Raw genomic sequence first — 17,327 nt, forward strand, 5'->3', positions numbered from 1 at the left:
TTTGAGAACATGTGCCCTTTTAGACCATTTTTCAGTCCTCAAATTCTCTGATACCAGGTCTTTTTCAGAGAACAGAAAGTTACATTGCAGCAGCAGAAAAAGCCTGAAAAGTCAAAAGAAATAATAACTGGCCTTAGTGGCCAGAGCAGCTGTTCTGCATACCCTGATCACAGGTTTCAGCTTTGTAAATTAATTCATCTGCAAATAGTGCACTGTCTCCAGATGCAACTTCCATGCTGGAAAGCTGGTTTCTTAAGGATTTAAGTTTAAAGTCAAAGGCTTCCTGCCCTAGGTGTTACAAATAAGTAGTGTCGTTTTCTTTTTTTTTTGCTCCGAGTTTATTCATCCAATCATATCCCAGTATGCAAATAAACCTTAGCCCGTGCAGATAAAAAGGAACAAATAAAGCCAAGTGCTCTATCAGAACCAAATTGCTGAGCCTGTCACCTGTGTTCTGGGAGCCGAACCAGGAAAATCGTCCTCAGGCATGGCAGACTTACCTACCCCACTCACCAATTTGAAGATTCAATATACCAAGGTTAGTACAACTTGTATTTGCTGCTTTACTTCGGGTTTGTAAAAACTACATCCTTTTAAAGCATAAAAGGTCAATTTAAGTAAACTAGTGCAAAGAGCCCTTTGCAAATACTCGTACAAAAACAAAAGACTTGCAAAATGCACGCCTGGGTTTACCCCGATCAAGTAGTGCATTCTAAATCATATCAAACAACTTTTCCTGAATTTTCTGCTGAAAATATTTTCAAGTAAAAAAAAAATTCTCTCCTGTGTAAAAGATTCAATGGACGTTATTCAGGGGTCTTTACTAAGCAGTTCTATTAACTTTAGTATAAATAATATATTTGATATGAGAAGTAAATACTCATTAGAGGAACTTACTGCAAAAAGGCAAACAAATGGGAAACACTTTTTTTTAAAAGTAGAAATGGAATATACTGAAATAGCCTAACTTCTTAAAGATGTTTATTACATGTTAAAATCAAAGCTAAATCTGATAATTAGATGGAAGTTGTTGTAGAAGGCTTCAAATGGGCATGCGTTATTTTGCATGTTTGCGGAGAGAAGGCATGCTTATTTATTTCTTCAGCCAAATTTGTTGCCCTGGGAACTGATGTGTAATTGTTAACTGATAAATATTTAGAGAAGTCGGAGCAGGAGCCAGATCCAGGATTCGCAATCCTCAGGAGAACTAGGAAGTGGATGCTGCTCGAGTAGTTCTGAGAATCTTTCTGAACTTGGCCTGTTTCACTGTTACATGCCTGCTTCCCTGTCAGAGCCCCGAACTGCAGAACAGAGCCATGAGACAAACATACAAAAGCAGTCCAACCAAAACTCACTTAAAGTTAGCTTTATGGTGTGATGCAGAAAGTAAGGTAGGAAATGATCTATTGCAACTCAGGGGAGAGCCATTTTGCTTCTTGAATTAACCAATGAGAAAATAAGAACGCTGTACTTTCATGATAAAGTGAAGTCCCTGTTATTGTATATCCATTTCCCTACCCTTACCCCGGGGATGGTTTCTGAAATTCTAAGATCTGTTGCATTTTCATTTTCACAAGCACAGTGAATGAGGAAGTGGCTCAGCTGATTGGCTCCTTCCTTTAGGAGACTGTCTGCAGTCAGATTGTGGCTGTAATATGATTGACCAGCAGTTATAAAGTGTACTAAGGTATTATTTTCAGAGTTCTACCATGGGGAAAAATTTTTCCTACTTAATTTTATTACAAACAGGAACACAAAAAGTGTGGTGAGCCCATGCTCTCAAACAATGTACATATGGCAAAAGGATGCTCAAAATATCACAAAACTCCAGCCAGTCTTTCTCATGTTGTTGCTCTAAGTTTGTCATTCGCAAGAAATTTCAGTTCAAAGTACATTTTAAAAATAGTTCATGAAGATATAAAATTCTTGACCATGTTTACATTATTCCACTACTTTTATTATGAGCTTATTTTTCTCTAATAACCAAATATCTTCTCCTTAGATATTTTGGTAGTTTGGATGCCCGCCTCGCACACCTTTTAAACTTGGCTTTACATAACATTGCAAAAATCTTCCTTGCACGTGAACCTTGAGGAAGCTCTAATGTGAAATAAGCTTTGTGCTGAATTAAGCTTCATTTAGTACTTATGAATTAAGCATGTGAGTAATCACACTAGAAAACGAGATGTTCCTTAAAAGCTAACAGGCACAGTACTCATCATCCCTTAACACAGAGAGATGCTTCCAAGATTGAAATCTCCTGTTCGTTGTGAAGTCATTACATAAGAACACTCTTCCAGGGTGAAAGGACTGACTGAAGTGTCTAAAAGAAGCCAAAATTCAAAGAGCAGACACTTGCTCTGTGTTTAAGTACTTTCCTGAATATAAACACCCACATGGAGGTTTGTGAATGTTGTTTTCTTGTGCATCTTCTATACAGATCTGTTCTACTCAGATAGCATTTTACTATTTGTCTTACTGGTCACAACATTTTTACACTTGGGAGGACACCAGTTATGTATGTAATTAAATCTAAATGGGTGAGCTTTCTCAAATGCCTCTGCGTTTTCTTTTTACTGTGTTCCACTGAAGAATGGTGTTGGATTTGCACTTGCAAAAGGAGTTGGAAAAGTGATGGTTCTTAGCTAAGTTTCCTGCTTGCAGAACAAGTAAGCAAGGGTGTTTAGTGTCTGAGGTATTAGCTTCTGTGATCAGTCCCTAAACTCCTGTATTATTTTTCTGTTAATATTTCAGTGTCTTTCTTTGTAATTGCTAGAAGTATATTGGCTGTTGGGGCAAGATGGAGGGAAAAGGCAATCAGAGTTGAATAACAAAAGCTTTATTATTACAACTATAGTAAAAGAGCCAAACCGGAAAAAAAATGAATAAAACATCACCCAAAACAAAAGAATTCATTGCTGTGTAACCTTTAATGTCTTATTTTCTAACGCTGTTCGATTATTTCTTTGTTGGGGTAGATAAAGGAGATCAGAGTTTAAGGAAAACTTGCTAAAATTTTATAAGAGCTTTTGTAATTTAATGCCTCAATAACATCATTATAAATCCACGTGAACTGATATAACTGATATCTGATCCCTTTCCTTATTGCTCCCCTTTCTCATTCTGAATTAATCCAAAATCTGCCAACCTCCCACCCCCATTTTACCAAGCTATAAATGAAGAGCTTTTTTCCAAGTATTATGATCACTTGGGAAACTATATATCACCGCTCTCTGCCTCAGTTTCCTTATGTGTAAAACTGGAGATTATAAAGGTACCTATCACCTTTGTTGGATGAAATTGTTAAGTGGACATAATGCATAGAAAACACTTGAAATAAGCCTAACAAATGGGAATTGATAAACATTAGTTTTCCTAGTCCTATTTATTTTTCTCAATTCTTTCCAGTGTTTCCAGAATTTTCTTTTACCCAACTTTTTTCCCTAGACCTGTTTCCCACAAGTGTTCCTCTCATTTCATTTTCTTCTCCTAGTTTCTCTGTCAGTGTCTTGCACAGTCATGTCCCACCTGACAAAGACTGCTTTGGAGCGAAGTTCCGAAGGTTTATCCAGGATTTCAGGGATCAAGAATTTTCTCTTACAGGATTTGGTAACTTTGTTTTCCATTCTCCTTTCACAACACTCGTTTCTACTTTTAACAACAACATAAAGACAAATGGGAAATTCTAGAAGACAAGTTTTCTCAGAGTTCATATCCAAAAATATTAACTGACTTATTAAACTTAACTCATTCAACACCAGTTTTTCATGCTAGAAAAGACCTTCGTCAGCTGATGAAATTTCACACATAACCACACGCACACAGGAAAAATTGCAACTCAAATTCATTCTGTTTGCCTTGCCACTGACTGTTTACATTTTTCACAATGATTTTCTTTAATCCTTCACAATAGCCTTATGAGGTTGCTATTTCCATCGTACTGATGAGGAATAGAGTGGCTTTGCAGCTTGCTTAAAGTTAGACAGCCAGGAAGTGACACAGCTGGACTTTGAATGTGACAGTCTGAGCCCTCGCACTAACAAGTGTCTTGTTAGTACCACCACTTGGGGACATGGACTTTGCTGGAATCCTGGTTAGCCCTTCTTTATTCTTTAATCTGCCCATCCTGATCCCTTGGGGAACATGACCAGGAGAGCTAGCTGCTGCTTAAGTTCCCTGGCCAGAGGAGGACGTTTTCCACCAACTTAGAGTAACAGAGGAGCTTTGGAGAGAAACAGGCTTTGAGTTTTGATGCAAAATTTGGGATTGAGTTGGGAGAGGCTGTGAGGGCAGAGGTGTGTGCAATTCCAATGTAAGCTCCCATTCTTTAACTCTGATAGAATACAGTTTGGTTCAAGTAGATTACTTCCTTAGATTTCTGGTGTGTTTTACCCTACTGGGTTAAAGATTTGATAGAAAAGAGTTACAAGCCATTGAACACTATGTGCTGGGCATATTCTGAGGCATTTGGTTTTTCCTCACAATTCTTTTTAAAACATCCTTACAGCACACAAATTCAGGTCACATGCATTTCCAAATACCCCGCCTCGCCTCCCGCCACACACACACTTCTTCCTATTTGTTTTTCCTTCTTGTCTCTGATTTTTACTAGTCTGAGTCTTGGCTCATGGAGCTCATATTCCCGGATGGGGTTATGTAGGGCAGAAAACAAGCAAGAGAATATGTTAATCACAAATTAGGATAAAAGTTTAAAGGGAGAAAAGAGAAAACTTGGAGCAAGAAGGGAAGGACTTATTTTGTGTGAGGTTGTTGGGAATGATTCCTGTCAGGGAGCGGCATTTCAGGTAAGCCTGAGGGAGGCAAAGAACCAAGTGGCCACAGAGTGGGAAGGAGCCGAGATCTAGCTGTATTAGCACATGCAAACGCAGTGTGGACAAGAGTGTGTTTGGTTCACAAATCTACCAGAAGACCAACATGGCTGGCATGGAGGGAGGGAGAGCATGGGTGAGACTGGCAACAGAAGAGGGGCCAGATTGACTGATGAATTGTATTTGAGGAAATCAAGAAGGGGCACTTAAAAAAGTTCAGGACTTGGGTTCAAGGAAAATCTGGTTTTATTGTGGTACTGTTTTAGTCAGAAGAACGTCACTCTGACTGAAGCAATATTTTGTTTGCTTTGGGTTTGGAAACTGTCACATATAGCTTAATGGCTATAAGGTGCAGTTGTTTGAAAGATAAACATGGCTTAATTTCCAGTTTTTCTACTGATTTAATTGGTATGACCTTGGCCAACCTGATAATGTTCTTAGAGCTTCAGTTCCCTATCTGTGAATTTGGAATAATAATGACCACCTTGGAATGTGACTGTAAAATTTTAATGAGGTGGTTTGGGTAAAGGGCCTGGCACTTATTAACTATTTTAGTCCCTTCTCTTTAACACTCTCTCCCCAAATAACTCCATGTTCTAAGATGATTCGGGTCCCGTGGCAGGTGTTTGGCCCAGCAGTTGGATCACCCTTTGGGAGGCCCTCGTATCCTGTCAGAGTGTGAGAGTTCGGCTCTAGCTTTGCTCTTCATCCTGGCTTTCCTGCTACAATAAGGCAGCAGTGCTGGCTCAAGTATCTGATTCCCTACCACCCACTTGGGAGACCCAGATTGAGTTCTAGGCTCCCGATTTCCACCTAGTCCAACCCTGGTTGTTGCAAGCATTTGGGAAATGAATCAGCAAATCAAAGATTTTTCCCCTTCTCTCCCTCTCCCATAAGCAAATAAATAATTTTTAAAGGACACATTATTCAGTTCCTCATGTAAGTGAAATTTTTACTTGTACTGCCTCTCACAGTTCAAAGATGATTTCATCTATTTATCTTATCTGGGGGTTATAATTAACTACAAGGGAAAAGCGAAAGATGTTACTAGAGTTCTGTTTTAAAGCTCAGGAACCTGAGTTCAGAGACTATAACTGATTTGTTGAAGGTCACACAGCTTTTAAGACAAAACACAACGCAATGGCTTTGGAATATTATCATTTTAGTCTGATACTTTTCCACGTAATGGCATTTTTCCCTAGATCTTAAAACCAGTAGCACTTCAATCTCAAGAAAACTTAATCAACAAAAAGTCCCAAGTCAATAACTCATATCCTATGGGAAGGTATTATCCTCTAGTTCATATTTGTCTCTAACAACTGCTTTTATACTGATTCCTGCATTTACCTTACTCTGATTGCAAGAATTAGGTCTGGGCTGGCTCTGAGATTCTACATTTCTAAGTCTTCCAGGTTTTGCTGGCACAACTCAAAATGTGGAGTGCAGCAATGGTCTAAAAGTTTGAGTCAGCTTGGAGCAACCACCATAAGGTTACTTCAAAATCTGCCTTTCTGTTTCTCTCAGAAACTCACTCTCATCCAAGCAAGTCGGAATCATTTATCTTCCCCTTCAGGAAGGGCTAGAGTCCAGGAGAAACCAGCTAGATCATAGCCACAGACCAGAGGGGGAACTCATTGTTGATTTTCCTCATAGGAGATGACCATTCACTTAAAAGGCTATATTTTAGCTCATCTCTGAGGACTGCTCTATTGTGTTTTATCCTTTGGCTCCTAATCAGCAAAAATCTTAAAATAAATACTGTATAAACTAAGAGAAGACATTATCCCCATTTCAAAAGGATTCTCAATCCTAAAAGTGTTCCTATGACTTTTAATATATTGACAATCTATTAAATTTGGCACTATTTTCCATAATGTGATGACTAGGCAAGACACTCTTAAAGAATTTGAAAAACGACTCATTAGACAAGAAATCCAAAGGTAATACTTCTGAAAAGACATGGATGGTATAGACCAGATCAGCAAAAGGAAACCTCATGGGAATTCAGACATTGTAAAACAGATATGCATTTGTCTTCAAAGAGAAATTAATCTGGCTTGAGGTGGTGATGGTAGTGTTCAGATTCTCTTGATGCTGTTATCATTATGGCCAAGAGATATATTACATATTTACCACATGCAAGAGACAACATGGAACGTTGTGCAGAAGGACTTGAGTAATGATTGCTTCACAGTTACTTAATTAAAAATAAATAAATCAGGAAAGTAAATATAGCAGTCTCCTCTTATCCATGAGTTTGGTGTCTGCAGTTTTACTTATCAATGGTCAACCAACCACAGTCAGAACATATTAAATGAAAAGTCATTCTGGTAGTATGATGAAATCTTGCAATATCTTGCTCCATCCCACCTAGGAGATTAATCATCCATTTGTCCAGCATACCTACTACCTGTCTATTTGTCACTTAGTAACCACTTACGTTATCAGACCAACTATTGCAGTATCTAACTGCTTGTGTATAGGTAACCTTTATTTTATTTAGTAATGGCCCTAAAGATCAATAGTTGTCATCCAAAGCCATAACGTGCTTCCTTTAAGTGAAAAGGTGAAAGTACAGTAAATTGTTGGGAGGAGGAAGAGTGAGAGATCATATTCATACAACTTTTATCACAGTATAATTGCTCTATTTTACTGGTAATCTATTATTGTGCCTAATCTATAAATTAAACTTTAGGTATGTATGAGGTATGGGGAATGTAGGTTCAGTACTAACCATGGCTTCAGATATCCACTGGGGTCTTGTGACATATCCCCCGATGGATTTGGGGGTACCAATGTATTTGCATACATTTGAATGTCATGAACCTCTAATGTTTTGAGTGTGTGTGTGCATGTATATGTGTCAAAAGTCTCCACAAACTTAGAAGCATTGCTTAGAAGTCATGTTAAGTATTCTGAATATTTGGTTTTGTAATATTATAGTATCTCTAACCAATTTATTAGAATATTGGAATTGTTGATGGAAATTTGTTCGCTGGGAATTTATACAAATATCACAGCTCATAAAACTTTGCCTGACCCACTACCTCCTCTACCTTGGCCCTACTGTCTGAGTATGTCAGCTGATGTCCAATACCTTTTTAGAAGTTAAAGGAATGCAAATAACAAACAATGGAATTATGTTCCACATTCGGTAATTTCCTTAGAAGGAAGAGTACTTAAGTACAAGCGATCATGTTATCGGACCTTGACTGTTAAATATTAAATATGAAGGAGCTTTCCAAGGCTTCTATATCCTAGTCCTTTGACAGAGGACATATGTGACAAAGTTGCTGACAAACATCTTTGTCACCTGAATGACACAGTGACAGTGTGGCTCAAAACAAGTGCTCTGGTATCTTTTCTTTGTCCCCGACTGCATTTAAAGACTGAAGGGGTTTTTCAAAAGAGAAAAAAAGAGCTTCCGAAGAATCTTCAAAATGTTCATAAAAAGGCGTCTTTTTTTAAAAAAAAGATTTTATTTATTTATTTGAGAAATAGAGTTACAGACAGTGAAGAGAGAGAAACAGAGAGAAAGGTCTTCCTTCCCGTGGTTCACTCCCCAAATGGCCACAATGGCTGGAGCTGCGCTGATCCAAAGTCAGGGGCCAGGAGCTTCTTCCAGGTCTCCCATGAGGGTGTAGGGGCCCAAGGACTTGGGCCATCTTCTACTGCTTTCCCAGGCCGTAGCAGAGAGCTGGATTGGAAGAGGAGCAGCCGGGACTAGAACCAGCGTCCACATGGGATGCCGGCACCGCAGGTGGAGGATTAACCTACTGCTGGCCCCAAAAAAAGCATACTTTTTTTTCCTCATAAAAATTAAACATTTTATTTTTTATATTCATGGAATCTAGGAGGGAAAATCTAGAAAGCCAGGGCAATGTTGACTTCTTTCTCTGTCCCATATTTCTTTTTTTTTTTAAAGTTTGATTTTTTTTCAACTTTTATTTAATAAATATAAATTTTGAAAATACAACTTTTGGATTAGAGTGGCTTTCCCCCCCATAACCTCCCTCCCACCTGCAACCATCCCATCTCCCACTCCCTCTCCTATCCCATTCTTCATCAAGATTCATTTTCAATTAGCATCTTTAAATCCCATTTGTCCTTGAACTTCTTGAAGTAACTCTGTATCATCATACTGAAGTCAGACCATATAGATATATGACAAAAATGAAAGTAATATTTTATTTTGCCTGTTTTGTTTTGGCCACTCTTATTTTGTTTTCATTCCTTTGTGTGCTGTAAAACATATCCTTCTCATCTGTTATTTCCTCCTTAATTTCCTTTTATATCTTCTACCTCAGGTCTTTTGTTCAAAATATTTTAATTTTCCTTTATTATTTTATTTAAGTTATACACATTTCATGTATTTTATATAATCAGATTCAGGAACAAGTGACACTTCTCCCCTTTCTTCCCTCCCACCTGTGCGACAACCCTTCCTCTTCGTCCCTCTCACATTCCCACTCTTAATTCTTACAAAGATCAATTTTCACTTTACTTAAATATCATATAGTTAACCCTACACTAAGTAGATGAGTTCAACAAATAGTATGAAGGGAAAAAAAATGTTCCTCAACAGAAGACACAGAGTTGTAAACAATGTCTACTTTGGGTCTTAACAGTTTGCTTCACTGGCGTGGCTTGTCAGTTGAAAGTACTTGCCAGAGAGGCCAGCGCTGGGGTATAATATGTGGGTACCACTTTGTCGGCTGCTCCTCTTCCAATCCAGCTCTCTGCTATGGCCTGGAAAAGCAGTAGAAGATGGCCCAAGTGCTTGGGCCCCTGTACCCAAGTGGGAGACCCAGATGAAGCTTCGGATCAGCCCAGCTCCAGTCATTGCAGCCATTTGGGGGGGAGTGAACCAACGGAAGGAAGACCTTTTTGTCTTTCCCTCTCTGTAACTCTACCTCTCAAATCAATAAATAAAATTTTTAAGATAAATAAGTAAATAAAAAAGCAGTTGCCAGAAATCTAGCTTTGATTCTTTTAAATGTTTCACACACATCTGACTTTGGTTCCTTGTCTCATACTCTTCCCTGTCTTTCATTTGTCTTCCTTCATTCCTCATGGCCTTTGAAACTGGTTTGGTTACTAGGACTGAGAGAGGTTTGCTCATTTACAACAGACATTACTCGCTCCACATTTACGGCTCCATTACTTGCAGTGCCATGACTCAGGCATTCAAGTTGCATTGAAAAAGTGCTCTTTTAAAATCTCTCTGCCACCAGGAAAGTACTGGCTTCCCTTACCGTAACTAAAGTCACTGGCCCAATTGCTGCTCTGCCAAGTAATGCGAATCAGGGAACCTGTTAGAGTGAGTAAGGGGCTCTCTGCTTTAGGAAATTGGTTCCAAAACTTTATAGCCATATACGGGCTGGTAGGTCTTTATTTTGCCCACTAGTCAAATTCAGTTTGATCCAAATAAGAAATATTTTGAGTAAATGGCATATATATATATATATACACATATATATATATATATAATGTGTTATTTAAAAAATCTAAGACATAATAACTTTTACTCTAGAAAGGCATTTTTTTCAAAATTATGACTTAGTCTTACACACTGAACTGCATCCAGGAAACAGCAGTTATTTATTAAAAGTAATATGATATTTCCCTTAAAATCTCACATATCTAAAAGAGTAGAAATCGATTTTCGGTTGCCTTCACTTTCCAATTGATTGTTTCTCCAAATAAAAAAGCACTTAAAGTTCAAGCACATACATCATTAACTATTATGTCCAATCAATATTGTGACCTTCATGCTGATGCTTACTATACATATATATTATTCAAAAGCATCCTGAGTCCCAAATTCATAATTAGAATATAGCTAACATGATAGTTAAACAAGACTCGAGAATATTTTACTTCTATAACATTCCTTTTCCCTTCATCTTGCTAAAGGCAAACAGCAAGTGGAAAATGAAATTGTTGCCATGATAGATTATTTCAACCAGTGTAAAATAGTTTTCAGGACTATTACAATGCACATATATTAGCCTAGACTTCTCCCTATAACCACTTAAGATAACTACAGGAAGGCTGACTATTCAAAAAACATTTAATCACACAGTTAGCTGAAAGGCAAATGCCAAAAGCAAAGCTAATAGAATTAAGATAGAAGAAAAGAGACTTGAGGTAGTTCCTGCACATAAATTTCCCATAGCTAAAGGGAAGACAGGGGAACCCTTAGACCAGCCCTGATTATTACAAAATCTAAGCTTCATTCAGTTTTTGTGCAGAAAGCCCTGTCTGTGGCAATATGTTCACGTTCACACTTCCCAGGCTATACTGCTATATCACTCTATTCTAGACCCTTCGGACCCATGCTTGGATTATGAAAGTCATATCTAGGCTAATCTCCTGGATTTTGATTGGACTACTTCAAACTAATTTGGGTACTTTAAAATCAGTATTCCTAGAACATCCATGTGCTCTAGAATAATCCACACCTCTCACTCCACAAACTGACTTCATTTCATTGTCAGACTTTACCTATGGCTTGTTTCCACTGGAACTATTGAACAGGATTGATCTCTTTACTGCATTGCAAATATCTCAAGACTGTTCTTTTCTTTGATCCTTATTTCCCTTCTTTCCACTTACCCATCCCATCCTTCAAGGCTTCACTCCTCCAGCAGACACCCTTCTCTCCCATGAGTCTTGCCAGGCAATTTAATGACTAAAGCATTGCTTTGGCTGTTTTGCTTTACAACCAGGGTTGGGGAACATCTGGCCCACAGGCTGTGTAAGGCCCACAAAATCATTTGGCCTGGCCTTGCCAGACAACCACAGGTGGGACTCAAAATTCAATAAACCTACAACAGGCTAAATTTTAAGTTGATAATTTTGTATGGCCTGTGAATGATGTTATAAATATCCATATGGCTCTTGGCAGAAAGAAGGTTCCCCATCCCTGCTTACAACCTTTTATTCTTTACTTGCTGATCTTGATATAAATATCCTCTTGTTAGATGATAAGTCCCTTGAGAGCAGAGAGCTAACTCATCCCACATTTTCCCACAGTACCTTTCAGAGCATTTACTTATTATTTGAAACACACACTTCTGCTAAAATTAAAGTGATAATTCAGGATTATATAAATACAATCACAAGTTCAAAAGCCAGTAAGGTTCACAGTGCTCTCTGATATTAAAAGTCAAAACCGAATAAAATAGAGCAGTTGTTGGTAACTTAGGATCATCTACTGATACTCTCTTCCGTTGCCTGCAGACTACCAGATAAAATTGTGTTATTACTTTGGTCAGTTCTTGTTTACAGAACATTCAGTGACTTTGATATGAAGGGAGAGTTTTAGGAACAACGTAAATGCAAAATTCTAACAGTGAAACTAGATGACATTTACATATTGAAATAATTCTTTGGCCAAAAGACATTATGAAGATATAGTGTAAAATAAGATATAGTGTATCGGAGTATTTTATTGAGTACTTAGAAACACAAATCAGCACAGCCTAAGGTATTGCCTAAGCAACAAGGGGACTCAGTCAGAAGCTGGAAAATTTGATAATAACCCTAACAAGCTGCAATTAATTTCTATGTTCTTTTAACTTGATACTTTTAGTGAAATTGTGCTATAGAAGAGAAGGATTCTGAAAGTATCTGGCAGGGTGAGACTGTGCTCTCTCGGTTTACTGATAGAAAATCTGAGGAGGCAATGCAATCCTCAGGACACAAGGAAGAAGAATTAGCAAGTGTGAGAGAATCTGAGCCAAGTTTCAAAAGACTGAATTAAAAATCCTGGTATGCGGGTTCTAGTCCTGATCGGGGAACCGGATTCTGTCCTGGTTGCCCCTCTTCCAGTCCAGCTCTCTGCTGTGGCCCGGAAAGGCAGTGGAGGATGGCCAAGTGCTTGGGCCCTGCACCCGCATGGGAGACCAAGAAAAGCGCCTGGCTCTTGGCTTCAGATCGGCGCTATGCGCTGGCCGCAGCAGCCATTGGAGGGTGAACCAACAGTAAAGGAAGACCTTTCTCTCTGTCTCTTTCTCTCACTGTCCACTCTGCCTGTCAAAAAAAAAAAAAAAAAAAGAAAGAAAAAAAGAAAAAAGAAAAAAAAATCCTAGTATGGTACCATGATGTGTATTGTTTGGAACTTGAAGGCCCAATATTTGTAGATATCCAGCTGTAACAGGGCAAAAAATAATGATTTAATAATAGGATATTCCCCTGTTAGGTTGGAAAGGAGGCTAAATTCAACTGGAACAACCAGTGAAATTTTCATGAAGAGATGACAAGCAGGAATACTCTAAAACATTCACAGAAAACAGATAAAAAAAAAATACACATTGGCCACCATTTTCCCGGAGTATCCTTGCATCAAACTCATGATTGAAGTGGAGGTAGAAGAAAATAGTGAAATTCAAGTCTGAAGAACGATGTGAATAAAGTTGTGGGGGGAAACAAAAGGGCGTAGTGTTTGAAGCAGAAAAATAAGGTGAAAACAAAGGATAAACTGAGGGCATCATAGGACAAAAGACTGGAGAACCTGAGGCCAAATCATAAACCACCTCAAGTGTCAAGTGATGGAGTTCCCTGACACACAACCACAAAAGGGTTCTGAGTAAGGTATAGACAACAACTGAGCTGAGTTGGTAGAGGACTATTTTAACAAGTTAATATTATGTTTTAGGTAGGTAGAGGTGGGGACCGGGAGAGATTTTCTACAACAGTACAAAACAAAGGGACACAAAGGGATGACTAAGGAGTACATGTAACATTAACAGAAGAAAGACTATGTGAGAAGGAGAAAGGAAGAAAGAATGGAACAAACATGCTTAGAACTTGAGCTTGGACTGAGAGCTGCAGAAATCTAGAGAGGACGGAGAGGTGAGCTTGGACACATTGATTAAAGTGTTTCCCAGCCATCCCTAGGGAAGGAAAAGACTAAGCAGTAAGAGCTCAGGGTCCAGAAAAGAAGATACTCTTTAAGAGTAATTATGAGACTCTAGAAAATGTGTTTCTGATAGCTGGAATGCTGATTCACTCTGAGACGTTGGACAAGTCGGCACTTTAATCTGAATTTATCTTCAAGCTGAACTAAGATGCCAACACTTTTCTTGAGGGATATTATGAAAAAGTCTATGGTCCTCACCTGTATTTGAATACTGGATTGGGAGAAACAAGGATTTTTCTCAGTCTTTCCATCTTCTTAATACCGCGGTTGGTGTATATTTGCGTGACTAGTCTCTTCACTTGAAGTGATTTGGGCCCCTTCCTCTGCTACTTATTCATTCTCACATCTTCCTGTCAGTTCCAGGCTTGTACTACAACTCTTTTGAACTCCTGAGCATAGATAGCTTGATATGTTTTACTATAGGAATAATTGTGTTGGTCTGAACAGGCCAACAGGAAAGCTAATCCTCCACCTCATTTTGTAGAAATGGTAAATATCATAGTATACTCATGTTCAGAATATAATTTTATCCATGAGTAGCTGGTGGGTTTCAGATTCTTTGATTCAATCTTAACTTATTTAATCAAAAATTGTCTACTAAGGCTAACATCATTTGAGGGCTGAGACTATGTAGGACACATCAAATTTTCTACTCTTGCCTCAAATTCATAGTTATTTCATGTAAAAGCATCATTTTTCTATGTTACTTCCTCCAGTCTGTATTTCTAAATGTTGAAATGACTGTATAATACCTTCATGAAACTAAAAGCATTACTTTATTTTAGTATGTAGATATGTGTATATACTCTGGATGTTTCTATAAAATGTCAGAAACAACTGAAAACCATTCAAAGGAGGAAGGGATATACATCTTTTATATTCAAGTCATGCTTCAGTTTAAGCCTATAAAAATTTCCAAAATTTGCTGCCTTTTTTAACCTACTTTCTCTGTCCCTACAGATCTTCATAAACAATGAGTGGCATGATTCAGTGAGCGGCAAGAAATTCCCTGTCCTTAATCCTGCCACTGAGGAGCAAATATGCCTGATTGAAGAAGGAGATAAGGTGAGTTTCCAAATATGAGCTTCATTTTAAGCCAAGTGTCTTTGTTTTTTACCATGTTGTGCAAGTTCTACTACAAGTTCAAGAAGGCAGACCATGAAAAATGGCTTCTAAGGCAGCCTGAGAAATTCCCTAAGAGGTCCTTGGCACATAAAGCACACGCAGTAGTCATATAATAATGGTAAACCTATGCCCTGGCTATTGTACCCTCTGTCACACTATTTTTCCTTATTTTTCAATTGGAATAGTGTTTAGATTTGTGACACAGGTTGCACAAGAAGGAGTTGATCACAAATTTGAAAAGGAAACAAATCCTTTATTCATATAAAATTGATTTTAAAAAGTTGCTGGATGAAATTAAAATAGTTAATATAGGACTTCTAGAACAATATATTACTGAATTATTTTATTAAATCATCAAAGTAAATCATCAATACCATAAAAATGAATTTTAGGTGATTTAAGTTAAAAAATTAAAATTTTGTTATTCTGTGGCTCATATTAAAAACAAACTCGCTTTTACTTAGAAACTTTTAGAAAATTCTAAAGTCTGTTTCAATTTAATACTTAAAAGCATCCCATGTGGAAGGTACTGTTTTAGTCTCTTGCAAATGATGATGAAATGACAGAAGAGAAGAGCTGAGTAATCTACTCAAGGTGACACTGCTAATAAACAATAAAATCTGCATTCCAGTGCTGCCCTTCTGACCCCATAACCTGTGGCTGGCAGAACTACTGTTCTACCCTGTGATTACTGTAAAAGTATGATACAGTGATATTAAATAGCCTGGCGTGTGAAAAGAATAAACGCCTTCAGAATGTTTATCTGAACCCACACATTAAGGATATGTATTTCTGGGGTGGGAATTTGGCCTAGCAGATAAGATGCCAGTTAGGATGCACACATCACGTATCAGAGTGCCTGGGTCCAAGTCCTAGCTTCACTCCTGACCCTGGCTTCATATAATGGGCATGCTGAGAGGCAGAAAGTGGTAGCTCAAGTAATTAGCTCCCAACCACTCACATGAGAGGACTTAAGTGGAGTTCTTGGCTCCTGGTTTCCATGTTGTCCATCCCACCTCCTGAGGTATTTGAGGAATGAACCAGCAGATGTAAAATCTCTCTTTCTCTGTCTATATCTTTCTCTCTTTGCCTCTCTAATTAATTTGTGTCCTGTGTCATGTAAGCCATACCCAGAAGTGAAAGATGTTTGTTCACATCCAACAAAGATGAGCGATTACTTTCCAAGAGACTTCTAGAGGACCACACATTACCTCCAATGTCCCTCTAACTGCTTGAGTGGGAAATCGCCAAAGGCCATTGGGATATTTATAACCTCATTCATGAGCCATAAAAAAATCATCTTAAAAATTAGCCTACTGTAGGTTTATTGAATTTCAAGTCCTACCTGTGGCTGCCTTGGCAGGAACAGAACAAATGATTTTGTGGGCCTTATACAACCCATGGGCAGGATATTCCCCACCTCTGCTAGCAAGCTTGATGAGATCAGAAAAATAATAAAGGGCAAGAAGAGGGCAGAGTTAACTCCTAAGATCCTCCTCCACTCTGCCTCTATAGGTATAAATTCTGCTAAGGAGTCAAACTGAAGATTGTTTGCAGTTTACAATTAATAGGAGGTAAAATAGTCTATTTTTTTTTATTTATGACAGATAGAGTTATAGACAGAGACAGAAAGGTCTTCCTTTGGTTGGTTCACTCCCCAAATGGCCACTACAGCTGGCGCTGTGCCAATCAGAAGCCAGGAACCAGGAGTTTCTTCCTGGTCTCCCATGTGGGTGCAGGGGCCCAAGCACTTGGGCCATCCTCCACTGCCTTCCCGGGCCACAGCAGAGAGCTGGACTGGAAGAGGAGCAACCAGGACTAGAACCCAGCTCCCATAGGGGATGCTGGTGCTGCAGGCAGAGGATTAACCAAGTGAGCCATAGCGCCGACCCCAGGCTCTGGAGCCTGGAACTTAGCTTTGCCATTGGCTTCCCAGTTGAACACACCTTGCTCTCTCCCTGGGATTAGTTCCTCACATCAGTGAAACACAGCTCCACACCTGGCATTCCAGATACAACTTTGTCAACTGTTCTAAGGATTTTTCTTGACATAGTTTGTGGAATTCATCTTCCTAAAGCATAGTAAGGGAAAGCAGTTAGTTATATCTGAAGCTTCAGAAATTGATTTGTGCTGTGCTTATTGACAATGGCTCTTGCTCAGCCAAGAGATCAAAGACACTCATTAACATCCAGCAAAGTGCTAATCAAGTTGGCTGGACATTTGATCACTCAGACTAAATTGTTAATGATACAAACTGTGGTATGCAATTCTTTGATTCATATCCTACATTCTTATATTGTATTTTTTATTTATTCAGACACTTTGAGTTTTAAATTATTCTGTTCTCACAATTTTCCCTTCAAATGTATAGCAAACTAACAACCTTGCTTTGGGAAAGGTACGAACCCAGTAAATTACACAGGCATAGGAAACCTAATATTCTGGAA

General features: G+C 38.5%; 1 protein-coding gene across 2 annotated transcripts in view; it reads left to right on the plus strand.

Annotated features, from left to right (window-relative positions):
• Positions 1-419: 419 nt before the first annotated feature.
• The window catches only part of ALDH1A1 (aldehyde dehydrogenase 1 family member A1), a 50,414-nt gene continuing 33,506 nt past the window's right edge, over positions 420-17,327 (plus strand). For both annotated transcript variants that reach the window (XM_051857372.3, NM_001082013.1), the window contains 2 exon segments: positions 420-538; positions 14,716-14,820. In XM_051857372.3, the coding sequence (XP_051713332.1) occupies positions 488-538; positions 14,716-14,820 (156 nt within the window). In that variant the 5' untranslated portion in view covers positions 420-487.

The sequence above is a fragment of the Oryctolagus cuniculus genome, chromosome 1 (assembly GCF_051225735.1).
Source record: "Oryctolagus cuniculus isolate XC-2025 breed Fujian yellow rabbit chromosome 1, ASM5122573v1, whole genome shotgun sequence".
NCBI lineage: Eukaryota > Metazoa > Chordata > Mammalia > Lagomorpha > Leporidae > Oryctolagus > Oryctolagus cuniculus.